The sequence below is a fragment of the Condylura cristata genome, unplaced genomic scaffold, assembly GCF_000260355.1.
Source record: "Condylura cristata isolate star-nosed mole 26May11 unplaced genomic scaffold, ConCri1.0 scaffold00019, whole genome shotgun sequence".
Classification (NCBI taxonomy): Eukaryota; Metazoa; Chordata; class Mammalia; order Eulipotyphla; family Talpidae; genus Condylura; species Condylura cristata.
The window spans coordinates 6,751,411-6,770,878 of NW_004567120.1; the positions used below are offsets into that span (position 1 = coordinate 6,751,411).

General features: G+C 35.2%; 1 protein-coding gene across 1 annotated transcript in view; it reads left to right on the forward strand.

The window, feature by feature from the left end:
* Nucleotides 1–3,782: 3,782 nt before the first annotated feature.
* The window catches only part of KLHL4 (kelch-like family member 4), a 53,737-nt gene continuing 38,051 nt past the window's right edge, over nucleotides 3,783–19,468 (forward strand). Inside the window, exons 1-2 of the mRNA XM_004685629.2 lie at nucleotides 3,783–4,379; nucleotides 19,080–19,247. Of these exons, the coding sequence (XP_004685686.1) occupies nucleotides 3,958–4,379; nucleotides 19,080–19,247 (590 nt within the window). The 5' untranslated portion in view covers nucleotides 3,783–3,957. The remainder of the gene's footprint in view (nucleotides 4,380–19,079; nucleotides 19,248–19,468) is intronic.

The following is a 19,468-nucleotide window of genomic DNA, read 5'->3' on the forward strand; positions in this document are numbered from 1 at the left end:
ACATATATGTATACACACATTTAACGTTGGTTTACATCATTGTTTGAATTTTAGAAGTGCAGGATGCCCCATTCAGGTGTACTTACCCATACACACACCCCATGAAAATGCAGTGCAGAATTTGTATTTCTATACCCAGAAACTTGGCAGGTGGTTGTTATTTTGAAATGTCTTTATTTTATTTTTATTAAATTTAATAATAGCTATTTACATTGATTTTCATTTTAAGACAATGTTTACTTCTTCCCTCCCCCAATTCACCTGCACATCATCACCAGAGCCCCCCACATTCCTCCCTCCCTCCTTCCAACCTCCCGCCCCCTCCCCTGTAGGATGCTCTGGTTTATAATTGTCAGTTTTTGTTTTGTTTTGTATTGTAATAACAATACAGTTTTTTTCTAAATTTTCTTTCAAGTTTCCCCAGTAGCTCTTTTTCTTTCCCTAAACCGTTCATAACATATAGTTAAAATCTTTGCAAAATTTAGATTTTAAATTTTATCTACACCTTTGAACATGCTAATGCAAACTATTATAGATAACACAAATTCATTTGCTTGCTTCAGTCATATCATGTGTTGTTTCTTCTTTATATGAAGTACCTGACATTTGAAAGTTGACTTCTGAAAAGATCAAAAACAACTTACAAAGTAAAAGGCTTTGTAGAATGTAACACACAGTATGCCCACATATGCAAACATGCATGCTCAAACATACACACACAAAACAATGTGGAAACAGCTTTCATTTATAATAGTGAAAATTACCCTAGTTTAATTATTTAACTATAGTGTGCACGATTAGTATTTTATGAATTTAATCATGGTGGCAATCAGTTTTGGATAACTTGGATAGTCTTTCTTCCATAACATGTTTGTGAGCACCACTGCGTCTAAATTGTGTTTTCAGTTTTGCTTTTCATGTGGTCTTGGGGGTGGATCAAAATAATTGTCACATTAAACTTATGATTTGATATTTTTAGCAAAAAAACATGTATTTAATTATTTAGGACTAAGAGAAGTAAGGAATAGGGATGAATAATTTCCATCTATCCAAGCAATATATGTGTGCATGTTTATGTTTATAACAGGTTTTCACTCCTAGGGGCAAGATAATTTTAAAAAATCCTTTATAAGCTTTTATTCCTCAAAACACTAAAACCCCATTTGCATAATTCAACGTGAATAAAATTTTAATTCAAGGTAATCCTATACATTTTTTCTCTGTATACAAATTCCTGAGAGTTCATAAGACACAACATGGAGATAAATACGACTTTATATAATAAGATTTTGTAGACTGCTAGAGAACCAGAATTAATGTATAGATAATAGTTCAATTTAGAAGAAAGACTTAGGACCCGTTCACTTGAAGATCTCAACTCAAGCAGGACAGAATAGTTAATGTAAATTAGTAAAAGCAGTGGGATAAGACAGAAAGCTGTTACCAGTTCATAGGTAGATATCAGCTGAAGACTAAGGATTAAGGAAAACCAAAGCACATTCAAGGGGAGACCTAAAAATAAGGAGAAAGTGGTATGGTCATCAGTACTAAAGGTAAGTTTTTGTGGCCAATAACCACATTTGCATCATCAAAGTCTGGCACATAGTAGGCACAATAAGTCTTTGTTGCATGGATGAATGGAGGAATAAATGAATGCATAAATGAACAGAATATGCTAAGAATATAAGAGATGAAAAATAAATATTGTATTTAACTAATGGCTTATTACTGATTTTGTTTTGCCACTATTTTGTGATAAGATATACAATAAACAATGGCTGAAGAAGCAGATGTTATGCCTAGCAATTCAAGATTCAGATAATATAAGTCTTCCCAGAGCAAGGACAACCTTCCACAGGGCTAAACAGCCTTTAATTCAATGTCTGACAAATTTAATGAAGTACACTGCTAAGGAGAACAGCAGGTGAGTCAGGAGAGGTCTGTAGTGTCATATGCTGGTCAGCTCTCTGGCTGGGGGTTGTGAACTCGGGCCATAGTGGTGACAGCGCTGAGATTTAGTTCCTAAGCCACCAGGCTGGCCCTGAATCCCCTTTTATTCAGGTTAGCCTTCTGTTTATTCAGATCTTCAACTTTTTGGAAGAAGCCAACCCTTACTAGTGAGGGCAATTTATATTATCTAGCCTATGATTTTAATATTAAATTCATCATAATTACTCTGACAGAAATATTCAAAATAATGTGTGACCTTAGAATTAGGACTGCAGAATCGCGGCTACAAGAGAGGGGGTATAGGAGTGGGAACAAAGCTTGTGGGAGCCCTATGGTCTATGGTAGAGGGCTGTAGTTATTTAGGAGTGGGCGAGGTATTGTAACGTCAAGCTGACACTGTTCCCTTCAATTATGCGTGGTATTGTAAACCAATGATACTGCAGTAAAAAAAAATAATAATAAAATAAGTAGTGTTTGACCAAAGACCAAAGCTTGTTCAAGTTGACACATAAATTTACCATTAGACCTACAAAAATAAGGTAAAGATGAAGGAAGATTTGGATTTATGGAAAACTGCAGGTAAGATACCTACAGTAGTTAGAAAAAGATCCTTACTTTATTCTCTGTTTCCAAGTTTTAAAAATCGATTACTTGTTGGTGCTTGTAGAAACTTAGAAATCCATTGAGAATCTCCATAGTTTATATGCAAAAAAAAAAATGTGCTGCAAATAGTGACCTGTCCAAGTTCACATAGCTCATTACCCATACAATCAGAACTTACACCCAAAACTTATAATTTCAATATCCATTCTTAAGGATACACTAGCACAATTTTTGTATCACCCGTATGCATGATATGTGAGTGGGATAAAATTCATACTGAATTTCAGAATGGAATTGCTCAGTATATTTTTGCTACAAAACTGTGTCTTACAGAAATATTTACTTCTGTGCAAAGTCAAGTTGATCACAAAGTCCTATGTGCAGTTATTACTGAGTTATGTGACAATTTGTAGTTAATTCAAAACATGTCATTTTGCATCCTCTTATAAGGACTTTGGAACAAAGAAAATAGACCTTTAACACTGCCTGTGAAAGTAAAGAGCATGATAAGGTGATGTTTACACAGGCATGGAGCCAGAATGGGCTATTTGTTTTCAAGTTTTGGTCACTGAGAGAAGACATCTTTTCTAACCTAAAAATCGTAGAAAAACATTGCTCTTTTCCATTAGGTGTACTCCTAAAATTCAGATTTTATATTTTCTTGTGGGATGTGTGTGTTTAGTAACAGGTAATCACCACTTTTTATGTTTTTAAAACTAAGTTTTCAAGCAAATGTTTGTATAATTATAAAGTCATCCATATTGTCAGTTTTGTAAAAGTAACTATTAACTTGCATAAGAGGGACTAAAGACAATATCTTACTGAATCACCTTCAAAATATCCATAAGTGCAAATCCAAAATAAATCTTAATGAATCCCATTTTACAAGTTTTCCTAGGACAAATTGGCATGTTTCTATAAGTAGGCTGCCAGGAAATGAATCTTGCAGGGTGAGTGGACAGAATCTAGAAGCAAGTGAGTTTCAACACTGCTTTTTCTCGTTTGGGGGGTTTAAAGCCTCAGTTTCTGAATCCTAGTTAGGAGTAAGACGGGTTAGATATTCGCAGATGCAGGCGGGAGGGCTGCAAATGTGCAAATCTAGCAGCTGGAGCATGTTGTGGTAGCTGCTTTCCTGTGCTAAGCTGATTTACTTGTTTAAGGTCTGACCTCATCATCCTGTCAGTGTGGGTTCCCACCTACACTGTTAGCTGCAGCTTTTCTGCTTCATCTAGAAAGCTGGAAGTATTCACAGTGTATGTACCACAGGCAGCGGGGGAGGGGGAGCAAGGCTGCTCTCTGCACTTGTGCTTTTGTTAGCTCTACAGAAGAGGCAGAGAAACAAGAGATAACAAAGGCTCCATTTCCTTTCTGTGAGGGAAGGCTTTTGTCTTTCCTCCTGCAACGATGTCAGTGTCTGGCAAGAAAGAGTTTGATGTGAAACAAATCCTTAGGCTACGTTGGAGGTGGTTTAGTCATCCTTCTCAAGGTTCGCCCAACAGTGGAAGCTGCCTTCAGCAGGAAGGATATGAACATAGAGGGACCCCGGTTCAGGGCAGGCTGAAGAACCACTCTCGGGACAGAAATGGACTGAAGAAAAGCAACAGTCCTGTCCACCACAACATACTAGCACCAGTGCCAGGACCAGCCCCTGCCCAACAAAGAGTCCTTCAGAACTGGCACCAACAAAACTTGATAGAACATCTTCGAGCAAATGAAGATATTCCTAAAGCAGTTCCAGAGAAAAATTTGTTCAAGGAACCTTGTGAGAAACACTCACAAGATTTGGAGATGATGGTTGATGGCAATACAGAAGATTCTACAGTGAGGTAGGAGTTTTGATTGCATAACTGAAAGCTATAGTTTAGGGTTAGCTTATTCTATAAAACTTTCATTTAGTGCTAAATAGAGTCTGCAGTAATCACTGAATTTGCGTGCATTCATTCAAGTTCTCCAAGAAAACAGTAAGAATACTTGGGTTTTGATTATTATGGAAAGATATTTTAGCGTTGTGAGTTTACTTTTCCTATTCTGTTCTTATTCCACTAGGAATTTCATCTCAGTTTTAGGAAATGTTTATCATAATTGCTAAGTAATCTGTGTCTTGGTTGTTCGAATAGCAGTGATTCTTTGTGCGAGTGTGGTAAATCACATATAAATCTTTCTTACTTTGTGAGTTAGACCAACTCTGAAAAATAAAACCTTTATTCCTTTAGTAAATTGTTTGTTATATTGGTGCTTGATAAATATATTACCTTTATGTGAGAATATGAAACAAATTATTTTGGCAGTTGAGATTTATTCATGTTGTATTAATTTCACAGCTAGTTTGCAATTATGAAAATATTTGCATAAAGTTGGTAATAAAATGCTGCTTATGACAGTGAAAATTTAAAGTAGGGAACGGATCACATCAGCTATGTCGGGATATTAAAAAGTACTAAGAACTGTTAATAAAGAGTAGCTCCATTATAGTTCATAGAATATTTAATTTTGACTTTAGTTTTTTATTATAGTAGAAGCAAATTATGTTCCCTCCTCGATATCTTGCAATATATCTTAGTAGATCTTTACTTTTCTTATTTTTCATTATCAGAAGATTTTACTTCCCCAACATATTGTCGACACAATCAATGATTTTAGCAAAGTAATTAAAGTGCTAAAGAGGTATAGGAAAAGAGCTGTTTTTATATGATTTGAAGTATTCAAAAGTTCAACATGAAGCTATTCATCTGGAAATTTGGGCATTTGGTATAGCATATCTTAACATAAATATAGAGGAAAAGTCAGATTTACTTTTTGATAGAAATTTGTCCAGTATATCTGCCTGACAGTTCCTTGCTTCCATAAACTGAAAACATAATATAAAAAGCAACACAACAACATTGCAACTGATTTTGTGACATTATTTACATATAATAATGAATGGTTATACAGACTAATAAATAAAAATATGCATTATGATTTGTTCTAAATACATTACTTAAGGTAATGCTATATAACACTGTTGGGATTTAAGGTTACATTTGGTTCAACTAAGTGCACATTCAAATAAATATAAAATCTATACTTTTCAAATTATAGATTTTATAATTGAGGTTTTCAAATTATCTTACCATGAAAAACAACTTTAAAAATTGCTGAATTTGGAGGTTAATAAATTCATTTGATTCTTTTGCAGAGATATTTAAGTTGTTCACTGACTGCATCACAAAATTTTTTGAGAATCCTTGAACTGATTTTCTAGTATGAGAATATTTACAATAAAATTGTAGAATGCAATAAACTAAATTGTTGAGAGAAAATTTCAGATAAAATGTCAATTTTAAAATGCTACCTAATAATATTTAAATATATATATATTTATTTATTTAGATATACCTTTCTTTTTATTTTTGTTGGGCAGTTTTTGTTTTAAAGATATATTCTGTTACAGTTTAAAGAATTTTCTTAAAATACAGGAGGTGACTTTATAGATGTTGCAAGAATATTCTCAGCAGAAGGAAAGTGGTAAAATGAACACCTTATAAATTTATATATGATAGTTTATTTATCTATCATACTCAGTTCTCAATCAAGGAGTTTGAGATGGTGTCTTTTATGACCTGATTTCTTCTTCAACGACATTGGGGAGCAGGAAGAAAAAATCCTGACAAGTTTCCATGCCCTCAAGAGAAGTATTTTGGTGAGGAAACAAACAAAAGCAAAACCAGTATTTATGTGGAAAATGGTCCTAATAATACAAGATAGGCCTTGATAACCAGGGGTAAGTGAGGTATTTTAAACCATTCTGTTTTCTATAAAATTGCAGGAATGAAAAAGAATGGATTGATTATTATAATTATGAAAGAAAAGCCTACAGGTATTTTTTTAATGATATTAAAAATGTTGGTTTGGTGATTTAAATACCTTGGATACATTCCTATGTAATCAAAATAGACCTATGTACTCCATTTATGAGTAACCATATCAGGAAACCACACCGAGTGTTCAATCAACAGTATGTCTGTCATCAGCGCCATGGAGTCAGTTACCACTTTTTTTGGTCGTAGTTATCTACAAACACTAATCTTTCCTGCCTTGTAACTAACTTCCTCAGTGTCCTTTCTTTTCCTTTATGTGAACTCCAGCATTCCAAAATTAACATGAATATTTTAATTTTTATAATCATGATACTTTTACGACAGAAAAATTTAGTTATGTAATAATGTTTAGCAATTGCTATTAAAGAAATAATTACATGAGTACTCAGGTGTAAGTAAGTGGTTAACTGCATTTGCTAAGATTCAATTATCTCCACTTCGTGTTCAAGATCATTGAATAAGAATGCTGATGATCTGAGTATGTTCCCGGAACAACATGACCCAGTCAGTGTAAAGCAAGAAGCTGCAGGACTGATTATTCATTTTTTATTAGCCAAATGAAGCATTGAAAATCAGCTTTCACTATTTTAATTTTAGAGAAAGAAATCCTATAATTGACTGTTACTTATTATGTCCTTTGTCTACTGCCAAAAATATGTAACAATGCATTTTTATGACATTTCGATTCCCCCATCCACATACTATGCTCCTTTTTAAAAATATTTACTTACGCATAGAAGAACTGGGGTGTAGGCCAAATGTGTGGGGGATTGAGAGGATTCACCCGAGACAAGAGTGAGGAATAGAACAAGCAATTGACTTAAAATACACTGCTGAGGGGAACAGCAGGGAAGAGCAGAGTTCTGCTGCGCCATGTGGGTCAGCTCCCGGGCCAGAGATTGAAACTTGTGCTGCAGTGACTGCAGACAGCTTCATATAGCTGTTCTTTAACCACCTTCACCACCAGGGAGGCCTCACCATGCTCTTTCTTTTGCATCCGTTCTCTTAACTTCAGAACCTTTACGTAGGTGATCAGGGCCCAATAGCTTATAATTATTTTGCTTTGTCAATTCATCCACTTTGATCCTCATTTTACTCATATATGTGAAATCATCCAACATTTCTTTCTCTCCCTGACTTTACTACACATAATTACCTTGATCTCCTTCCACTTTGCAGTAAATTACAGCGTGTTATATTTCCTTATGTTAAAATAGTATTCCTTTGTATGGCTATACCTCATAATTTTAATCCAATCCTATGTTAATGGACACATAGGTGGCTTCCACATCCGAGCTCTTGTACATAATACTGCAATAAATATTGTGCAAGATATATATTTATTCAGTTGATGAGGTCTTACATTCCTTGACTAGATACCCAAATGTGGGATCATTGGATCATGTATGTATAGATTTTTTGAAGATTGATTTATTTATGCATACAAAGCTGGGGTACAGGGCAGAGGTGCAGGGGGTGGTGAGAGGATTCAACAGACAGAGTGGGAAGAAAAACAGGTAGACTGACTGAAATACACTGCTGAAGAGAACAGCTGGTGAGACAATGAGACAGGAAAGGTCTGCTGTGCCATGCGGGTCACTTTTGTGGCTGGAGATCGAACTTGTGCTGAAGAAGCTATGGCCACGTTCATAGTGCTGCACTTTAACCAGTTGCGCCACCAGGGAGGACCCTATCTACATCTTTTTAAAGGTAGTTGCAAATCATTTTCCAAATGGCTGCCATTTTATTCCCACCAACAATGAACTCCTCGTACTCTACATCCACTTCAGCACTTGTTATTGGAGATCTTTTTAATATATGCTATTTCACAGGTGTGAGATGATATATCATTGCACTTTTGATTCACATTGCTTTTATTAAAAGTGATGATGAACATTATCCCATATATCTATTGCTTTTATTAAAAGTGCTGATGAACATTATCCCATATAGCCATTGGCCTTCAGTATCTCCTCTTTGGTAAATTGTTTTATTGGATATACTGCCCATTTTCTAAATTAATTTATTCTTTTAATTGTGGTACCATTAGGATCCTCTCATCAGATATAGCTACCATAGGCTTCCCACCATCAAATCACCCATAGTCTACCACTATAGTCTATTGTGCTTCCTTCCCACTTTGTTCCTACCTGTCCTCCACACCCTCCTCCCTTCAGCTCTATCATCAGCTTTCGAGCGTTAGTTTATAAGTTTGTCTTTCTCTGATTCTTATTTTGGTTTCTCTCTAATCCACATAATAGTGACTCCATCTGTATTTATCTTTCTCTCTAACTTATTTTACGTAGCATTATCCCTTGCATTCCATCCATGTTGCTGAAAATGGCGTAATTTGCTTTTTATGACTGCTGAGTAATTTTCTGTTGTGTATATAAGCCAGATCATCTTGATCCACTCATCTGTTTTTGTGTGCTTACGTTGTTTCCGTAGGTTGGCTGTGTAAATTGTGCTGCAATGAGATACCATCTCAGACCTCTGAGATGGCTCATATCAAAAAGAACAGAAACAAGCTTTGGTGAGGATGTGGAGAACAAGGAACCCACTTACACTATGGATAGGAATGTAGACTACCCCAGGCCTTGTGGAAAAACTTGGTGCAGAGACTTCTTGAAATATTAAAAATATACTTACCGCATATGACCCAGTAGTTTCATTCCTAATTTGGTGAATTAAGTGCATTTATATTTAGGGTGATTAATGAGATACGAGATTCTGTTCCTGTCATTTTGTCTTAAGTGTCCTGATATCTTTAATTTACTTTTTTGTGGTTAATTGAGATACTAGAATGTCTGAGTTTTCATGGTTGCTTTTCTAAACTCTCTCTCTGCTAGCCCCTACAATTTTGTGTCAGAATGTTTGTATTTGCTGCTTTGTCTTTCTCTTCTAGATTTTGCATGCCCTGTTCCCTGTGTTGATATCCCCTTTGCGTGTATTTGTTTTTCCCCAGCATTTGGTACCGGGACCTTAATTTGGTGTCCTCTTTGTTTGTCTTGCTGGTGGGAGGGGGAGTGGGTGGAAGTGTAGTTCAAATGCCTGGGTCATTCTTCATAGTCTGGAGGTGAAGGAGATCACATAAAGCCGGTAAACCTAAGCTGCTGCTTTGTACCCAACAATCAGACCAAAGTCCCAGATGTCTCTTCATCATCAGAAATGCTCCCTCCTAAAGGTGCTTGGGGGTTCAGAATCCACCATTACCGATCTCCTTATATCCTTGCCAACATTCTGGGAATGTCCGTTCTTCCCAGAGCTCAGTCAGCAAACAGCCAAGTATTTCATGCTCACTGTTAAGGTCACTCGTGTCAGTTGGGGATCAGCAGAGCATATACCCTTCCCCCGTTTTTCCTCGTCTGGGATTAAGTACCACCACTGTCCCATCTTCCCATTCCTCTCTCAACTCCCTTAGAATGTGACTAAACACACATCCCAGGACAAAAATTCACGGTCCAATCTTTGGTGCTGGAGATGAACTGTAAGATTTATCTGTGGGTGACAGTTAACTATTCCTTGTGTTTGGAAGAGGGACATACCTGCAGCCAGATATGCTTCAATGTTGTAACTCCACCTCATTTTTTCAACTTTAAATGGAAATTAGAAGAACGACTCCTCTGATCTTAATTACAAAGGTCCCAAATAGGACCTGAACTACTTAATAAAGTTGAAACTTTCAAAAACCATGGCCTCTTCTCAAGGTATAGTTAACTAAATATGATTTGTTTTGTTGATGAAATGCTCAAATAAAAGTTAGCTTAGATTATCATGAATATCCTTCAAAATTTACTTAAGTATTTTAAAATTTGCTCCATGTTTAATTATGTTGTCAGTCACTATAATTTCATTCTCATTTAGTGAAAACTAAGAAACGTGACCAGGATAAAAGGGTCATGGAGATTCAGTGATTTAACTGTTGTTATTAATTAATGTCAGGTACACTAAAAATTGAACAACACATTACCTCACCATTTATTTGATATTTTATTAAGAAATGTTTGTTGGGAAACATTTAATTGTAGGTGAGTCTGGTATGCTGAAAAATGATGGTGCTATACTTATCTCAAATAATAATCTAGGAAGTTAAAAATTGAATGTATGACTACAGATCTCTATTCTGTGTCAGCTATAGACAACAGCTAGACTCTTCTGAGTTTACAATGTCTAATCTTTCATTCACTCATTTGTGATCTTTATTATTTTCCTGCCTTTCTTAAAAAAGGATGATCAAGAGTAGGATTTTATATATGGAAAAGTTTTCCTGTTATAATTTTGCATCACAGAAGTGATTTCAGAGTACTGCAAACATCAACATGGAATAAAAGTATAATATAAAACACATACATGTTAGGCTTGACTATGTCATAGGGTCAGAAAGTTTCAGGATCCAATTATCATAAATATCATGCGAAATAACTAGTTATGGCATATGAGATATTTATTTCTTGAAACTACTGGAATTGCATTAGTTTTTGAAGGTGTGGTAACTTAATTAGCAGAACAAAAAAATAAGCTAATGTGACAGAACTGGCTTTGAAAAGAGTGACAGTGAATTTTTTTGAGGTCTGAGACTATAAATAGGATGTCTAATTAAAAGAGAAAAATTATTTTTAGAAGTTTCTATTTAGTAAATTATACTCATACTGATCATCTCAGGAAATCAAAATTTGAACTCTATTGTGTTTCATTAAGGAAGGAAGAGGTTTATTTTGTGAGAGCTTGCTGGTGAAAAATAAGGAAAAGTCTCCAATTCTCCTACAGTTCGTCACTCACGCAGTTTTGAGTATGAGCTTCACCTCGTTGTACATGCTTTTGCCCATTCGTTTGCCGTTCTTCTCGTAAATTGCAAGAATTCATGTGCGAAAACATTGGAAAGCAGAGAGACACCACAGATCCTAAAGTTGTATCTAGTATTTGAGTTGTTTCTATTGCTTCTCATTGTTGCCAAACCTTTGGCTTTCCCAGATTTTATTAAGGATCATAAACACTTTAAATACTGGAATAAAAACACATGGAACTATTTAATTTTCCCATTTTATGAATTATTTAGCTAAAATATACATTATTTTTGGAAGTATACAATATATTAAAAATTTAATGAGATTAGAAAATTCAAAACGAATGAACAACATATAGGTATTTTATATTCTGTATAACACTTGCAGCATAATATACAACATACGGATATGTTCTTAGTAATGATAAAACTGAGTCATTTTTGGTTTAGAGAGATGTTCTATGTCAGTTTCTCAGAATATTTTACTCATGAGGGTTCCTTATCAATATTCAATACCTGCTACATTTAATGAAATCTAGTAAGAAGGATAGAAAACATTTTTCTCAATGCAACATTTTTGGTCATCATTTCTGTTTAAATATAAAATATGTTTCAATTTTTCACTGGAGTCTTCAGTACCTTTTTATGTCACTGTATATCATGAAAATAACTTAACCTCTTTTGCTAAAATACCGTACTAATGACAATTTATTTATATTTGTGTAGATTGGTATATCTGATTTTGCACTCTGATATTTATTCTGAGCTTCAGAAATGCTAAACACCCTGTTTTCTGATATTTTCCATGATTCATCATTTCTCTGCCTACTATCTAAAATAGCATGCCATAAAAATATACCTGGTTGATTTTCAGAGTGAGCTGTGACTAGAAAGCAAGAGTGGAAATTTGTCAGTATTAGTTTCTTGAATAAATATCTATGAATTTTAAGCAGGTTTCTCTGAGTTTGTATGCAATAATACTCTATTGCTGCTGTGACAAATGCAAACCAGTTTTACTCCTGACTCTCAAACTTTTCTATGCTGCTGGCTGCAAACAGCGAGAATGATTAGTAATTGTTTTAGTAGTAGGCAAAATGTGTCTTTGTAGTTTATGGTGTGTTCTCCCTAGAAGAATCATTATTTTCATAGTCTACCTCAGTTCGTATTCAATTTTCTTAAATTGTTAAATGTCATTAGTTTTTTTAGAACTAATGGGTAGAGAAAATCATGGTGATGAAATGACTAATATGCTGAAGGAAAAAAGTTTTTGTATGCAGTGGAAATTATCTTCAACTCATGTCTACTAACTGAAAATGTCAATAGCCCCTGCCAAACTAGCTAACTATGGCCCCACACCCAATCCAAGTAAAATATTTTTTGTGTCTCAGGGCATTTTCTTTCCATACTTTATATAAAACCATATGAATCGTAGTATCAGATGTCAGGTCAGTCCTGCAACTAATCTTTGTTATGACCTTAAGTTATTTAAACTCTTTGTGCTTTGGTTTCTTTCATTTTTAAAATAACGAAAATAGGTGCACTTATCTCACATGATTGTGCCAAAGACTAAGCGAGCCTACAAATACTAGTTGTTGGAAGAGTGTCCATGTGCAGTTGTCCTTATACATTTTTCATCTTCTGTGATAGCAGATTATTAAGCATACTGTAGTTTCCTGCAGGTGATAAAAAGTACCTGCCAATTATTTATCCATGGCTTAATCCTTCAGGTAATAATTTTATAGTATGCATGCCATTTCTATTTTTTTTATATTTAAAAAAATTCATTTATTTTGCATCTTTCTTTGCTTTGTGCATTTTTTTCATCTCGGTTGTAACCCCCATGGAGTTCCCACTGCCAATTCACCCATGTTTCATCGACCCATGGCCATCGACCCATGGGTCACCAATGACCCATGTGTCATTGTCTTTTTACCAATTTCATCATTTATCATTTGAGGAAATTTTCATATATCTTTATAAACTAGTCAATTACATATATCTTTACCTCATGTTGCCAATTTAATCAAAGCAGAATACAGAAATTTTGGGGTAATCAGTTATAATGCACTATTAGTGAATTAAGATCATAAGGTTATTTCTTCCATTTTCCTTTTTAAAGTTTTATGTATTTATGCATACAATAACTAGGGTGTAGGCCAGAGGTGCATGTAGGGGTGGGGGTAAGAAGATTCATCACAGGCAGAGTGAGGAGCAGAACAGGCATATCTACTGAAATACACTGCTAAGGGGAGCAGTGGGCGGGTCAGGAGAGGTCTGCTGTGCCCTGTGGGTCAGCTCCATGAGTAGGAATAGAATTTGTGCTGCAGTGGCTGCTGATAGTTCATAGTGCTTAGATTTAACCCCTTGCACCACCAGGGAGACCCTCGTTTTCTATTCATTCATTCATTCATTTATGTAATTTTGCATAGACATTTTACCTTTTAATTTTTTTACATCATTCTTCATTTTTGTACAGTTTATGCTTTTCCATCTCAGTTGTAACCCCTGTGGACTTCACACCACCAATTCACACATGAGCCATCACCATAGTCCTGTGTGCTCTTCCCACCCTGGTTTTGATCCTATTCCCCTCTCACCCTCACCACCCCTGTAGAATATCTCTGCTTTGTAGTAATTTGTTATTTCTAGTTTTTACTTTATTATAATTTTCCCCCCTCCTTATTCCTTACACTCCTGCTATTAGTGATATCATCTGGTATTTTTCTTTTTCTTTCTGGCTTATTTCACAAAGCATGATCTCTTCCATCTCCATCCATGTTGTCAGAAATGTCATGAGTTTATTTTTTTATTGCTGAGTAATATTCCATTGTGTTATGTACCACTTCATTTTCTTTTTTTAAAGTAAACTCTTCTTCTTTTTTTAACATCACTGACTGTGATTCACAAATACAGGATCCCACTTCTTCAAGTGTCGATTGCCATACCACATCCACCAGCAAAGCACCCATAGTCCTCACCATAATTCATTGTGTCCCTTCTCCCATCCTTCTATACCCTCCCCCTCCTCTGGCAGCCTCATTTTTGTTGTGAACTGTTAAAAGTTTATTATTGGTTTGGTTTTGAATGCTCTTTTGTTCAATTTCTCTCTATAACACATATGAGATGATCCAGTGTATAACTTTCTCCTCCTTATTTTGCTTAGCATTATCTTTTTACTTCCATTTACTTTGGCACATTTACAGGAGTTCATCTATTTTTTTTAAATTTTTTTAAGATTTATTTATGTATGCATACATAAATCGAGTACAGACCAGAGGTGCAGGGGCGGTGAGAGGCTTCACCAGAGACAGTGGGGAGCAGAACAGACAGATCAAAGAAGTACACTGCTGAGGGGATCTGTGCCATGTGGTCACCTCCTGGGAGGGTATTGAACTCATACTGAAGTGGCTTTAGCTTCTTAGTGTTTTGCTTTAACCCGCTGCGCCACCAGGAAGGCCCCGAGTCCATCTATTTTTATAGGTGAATAGTATTTCATTGCAGATCTAGACCAAATTTTTCTAAATGCCTTGTAATTAAGCTGTTTCCATCACTTGGCTACTGTGAACAGATCTGCAATGAACATAAAAGTACAAATATCCCTTTCGAAGTAGTGCTTTTGTATAATTCAAGTCGATATTCTTTGGGACTGAAATTGTGGTGTCATATGATAGATCCTTTCATTTTTAATTTTGTGAAACCTCTAGAATGTTTTCCACAGGAGATAGGTCAATTTAGATTCCCACCATCAAGTTATGAAGATTCCATTTTCTTCATACCCTTGCCAATAATTCTTGTTTCTGGTATTTTTGATGTGGTCCATTCTCATGTGTGTGACAGCCATCTCATTATAGTTTTGATTTGCTTTTCTGTGATGATTAGCATTTTTTCATGTGCCCATTGGCCATCTGTATGAATTCTATGGAGAAATGTCTATTTAGTTTTTCTTGTGTTTTTTTTTTTAAACTGGGTTAGTTATTCTCTTTTTTCTTGAATTGCATGAGTATTTTACATATTTTGGATATCAGTTTTTTGTTAAATAATATTGCAGATATTATTTTCCATTTAGTAGGGTGTCTTTTGATTTTACTGATGTTTTCTTTTGATTTTCAGTAGCATTTTAATTTGTTATAATCCCATTTGTTTATATTTGCTTTTTCTTCACTTGGTGTTGGAGATCAGTCAACAAAGACATTACTCAAACCAATAGCATGCTGTGTTCTACTTGTATTTTCTTCTATGTATTTTTTGGATTCAGGTCTTATATGCATGCCTTCAGTCCATTTTGAGTTAATTTTTATGTATGGTGCAAGACAGTGGTCTAGTTTCATTCTTCAGCATGTGGCTGTCTAGTTTTCCCAACACCATTTGTTAAAGAGACTTTCCATTTTTGTGTGTATACTTTTGGCTCCTTTGCAATAAATTAACTGTTCATAGATATATGGGTATATTTCTGGGCTCTCAATTTTCTTTCCATTGCTCTGTGTCTTTTTTCGTTCTAGTACCACACAGTTTTAGTGACTGTGGCTTTATAGTTACGTTTGAAGTCTGGAGTGTGATGATACCACTCTCTCTTAAAAGAATTGTTTGTATATTTGGGCTCTTTTTATTGTTCCATATTAATTTCTGTAATTTTTTTTTCTATTTCTTTTGAGGAATTCCATTAGAGCCTTGATAGTGAGATTTGTCTTTATAACTTATGAACTGGAAATATATTCCCATTTCCCTGTCTCTTTTAACAATCTCTCATTTTTTTTTTTTTAGTGTATAGGCTTTTTACCTGCTTTATTAAGTTTACTCCTAAACTATTCAATTATTTTTGTTGCAATTTTGAATAGGATTATTTTCTGGATCTCTTCTCTTCAAACTTGTCTGTATATAAAAATGCAATTAGGACCCTCCCTGGTTGCACAACAGGTTAGGGCACAGCACTGCAAGCTAGCTGGAGCCACTTCAGTATGAGTTCAGTCCCTCCCCAGAGGTGATCCACATGGCGCAGCAGGTCTCTCCTGTGTTGCCCACTGCTCCCCTCAGCAGTATGCTTTGTCGATCTGCCTGTTCTGCTCCCCACTCTGTCTCTGGTGAAGCCTCTCACCGCCCCTGCATCTCTGACCTGTACCCCAGTTCTGTATGGTTAAATAAATATATCTTTAAAAAACTGCAACTGATTTTTGCAGGTTGATTTTGCACCTTGACACTTTAAGGCACTGATTTCTGATTTTAATCAGGTTTTTAGTAGAGTCTTTAAGTTCTTTTTCTATATGTACTATCATGTCATCACAATAATGCAAGTTCTACTTCTCAGTATAGATTCCTTTTATATCTTTATCTTGGCTGATTTTTCTATCCAGTACTTCTAATAATTTGTTGATAGTAATGGTGAAAGTGGACATCCTTGTCTTGTGCTAGATCAGAGAAGGCAAGCTTTCAGTTTTTAGTGATTGAGTGAAATGTATATTACTCCCTTCCTTCTACTGATGTTTCTAAAATCTTGATGTAAAGGTAAAGTTGTTTACTTGAGCTCTTTCTTATTTCTTGATGAGGGCCTAGATTATATACATAATCTAGTAATATGTTGGCTGTGGGTTAGTTTTATATGGTCTTTATTATGGTGATGAATGTTTCATCTACCACAGTGTTAAGTTGTTTTTTAATCAAGTATGGATTCTGAATCTCATCAGATCCTTTCTCTGCAGCTACTCATATAATCATATAATATTTATCTTTCTTATTTTTGGCTTGATGAATTACACTGATTTTCAGGTGTTGAACCATCGCTTTGTCATTGGAATGGATCCCATATGTCATGATGTATGGTCCTTTTTATATATTGCTTGATTTGGTTTGCTGATATTTTGTTGACAATTTTTATATCTATGATGATCAGAAGAATTAATCTTTAATACTATGCTGGTGTTCTCTTTGTCTGGTTATGGTTTCAGAGTGATGTCAGCCTTATAAAAAGTATATGGAATCTTCTCTGTCTCAAGTTTTGGAAGATTTTGATTGAAATATATACATATTTCATTTTTACATATGCATAGTTCATTTTTAAAGGCTTGATAGAAATCAGTAGAGAAACTTTTTGGACCTCGACTTTTGGATTACTTTTTCGGTTCCCTTACTTGTGATTTGTATGTTTAGGTTTTATATTTCTTGCTGTAGATTGGCAGGAATTTCTCAATTTCATCTAGATCTTTCAATTTGTTGATATATAGTTGTTCATTGTAACCTCATGACCTTTTTTATTTCTGAAATGTCTGTTGTGACTTTTCTTCTTTTGTTTCTAGTACCATTGATTTTTATCCCTTTTTTTTCCTAGTGAGTCTTGCTAGAGGCTATTATATTTTGTTGAAGTTTTCACAGAACCAGATTTTTATTTCATTGATGCTTTGTACTTTTTGATTCTGTCATTTATTCTTGCTCTTTTTTCATTATTCCCTTCCTTCTACTGATGTTTCTAAATCTTGATAATGAGAGTTAAAGTTGTTTACTTAAGCTTTGTCTTGTTTCTTGATGTGGCCTAGATTACTATATACTTTCCATAGAGCTTGACAGGTTGTGTCTTTACTTTTGTTCATCTCCATATGTTTTTGAATTTCTTCTATTTCCTCACTTATCCAATGAGATTTCAGAAGTGTGTTGTTCCATGTCCATATACTAGAGTATTTCCTACTTTCTTTTGTGCTCAATTTCTAGTTTGGTACCATTGTAGTTAAAGAAGATACTTGATGTGATTTTTATCTTTATGCATTTATTGTTTTTTTTTTTGTGTGTGTGAATATGAGGCAAATGAGTGAATCAGGCTTTTTATGCCACTCGCCTCGGTGGCTATCACCTGTAACCTCGAATGTGTTAATGTAAAGGGTGCTTGGAATAGACACAGGAAATGTATGCCTGACTGTGGACACCTGGACTATGGACGCATGCACTATGTGCAAGTGTGCACACCTGAGCCTAGAGATAGGGCTAAAAGAAGTAGTGTAGGTGGCAGTGAGAGGACCACCAGCAGAGTGACTATAGTAGAGGCAAGATTACAAGACTACATGAGAGAGAGAACACCAGAGAGAGTGCAGAGAAAGAGCATAAGGGTTCATGTGGGATTGGGAGACTTGGTTGCCTGACTACTTCCCAGGCTCCCATCAGCCCCTGCCTGGCCCATTCCTACCTCTTTGCATGCCAGCCCCCCTGCCTGGTGTGCCTGTGTACCTGGTTTACTGAGAGATCCTGAAATCCTCAAGAGCCCACTGAGGGCTCTGAGACTCTTTTATCCATCTGCCCAAATTGAAAGTGAGTGTGCCCTGTGCTTTCTGGCTCTATAGTGATCAAGCATGTAGATTTTCTTGCAAATGTTCCACATGCACTTGAGAAGAATGTGTATTCACCTTTTCCAAGTTTGGTGTTCTATAAATTTCCATTAAGGTTATAGCAATCTAAATCCTCTTTGTATGGTTATTATTCCCTTCTTTAATTTCAGTCTGGTTTATCGTTCCATTGGTAAAAGTGATGATAAAAGACTCTGAAGGTTGTTGTATTGCTGCTAATGTCTGGTTTCATATTTGATAATAATTGCCTTCTGCCTTTTTATGCCCTTTAATTAGTACATATATAGTGAGGAGTGTCAAGTCTTCCTGACATGGTGTTTTTTTTTTTAATCTTCATACAGTGTCCATCTCTGTCTCATTATTTTTTTTGTCTCATTACTTTTTAAAGCTGAATATCTGTTTTATCTGATATAACTCTAGATGTCCCTGCAAAGGGTAAATTTTAAATTTTCTTTAATCTTGTAGTTCTTTTAGAAACACATTTACTTAAATTTCCATAAGATAATTGTATGCTTATTAGGTGAATAAGCCATATTCTTCTTATTAAAACCCACTTATCAGCTTAGCTACCCAGCACCCTGAGGGAATGAATGTCAACAGATCTGAGGAGCATTTTTATGCTGTAAACCATGCACAGGAAATGCTACATAGAATGGAGAACTACCTGAAAGAAAAAAAGCTGTGTGATGTGTTACTAATTGCTGGACACCTTCGAATCCCAGCCCACCGGTAAGTAACCTTATTCAGATGTAGAGTTTTTTTTTTTTTTTTAGTAGAATATGTACATATGGGGAAGAGTCGCTGATTACAAACTGGAAGATTGAGAAAAATTTTTAAATCTTTTTTATTGAATAAACATCAGCATATATGACCTATTGCATTATGTGATATATAGAAGCATCAAACTTTAGCATTATTGATGAAGAAAATATACATAAACCCTCTAAAAT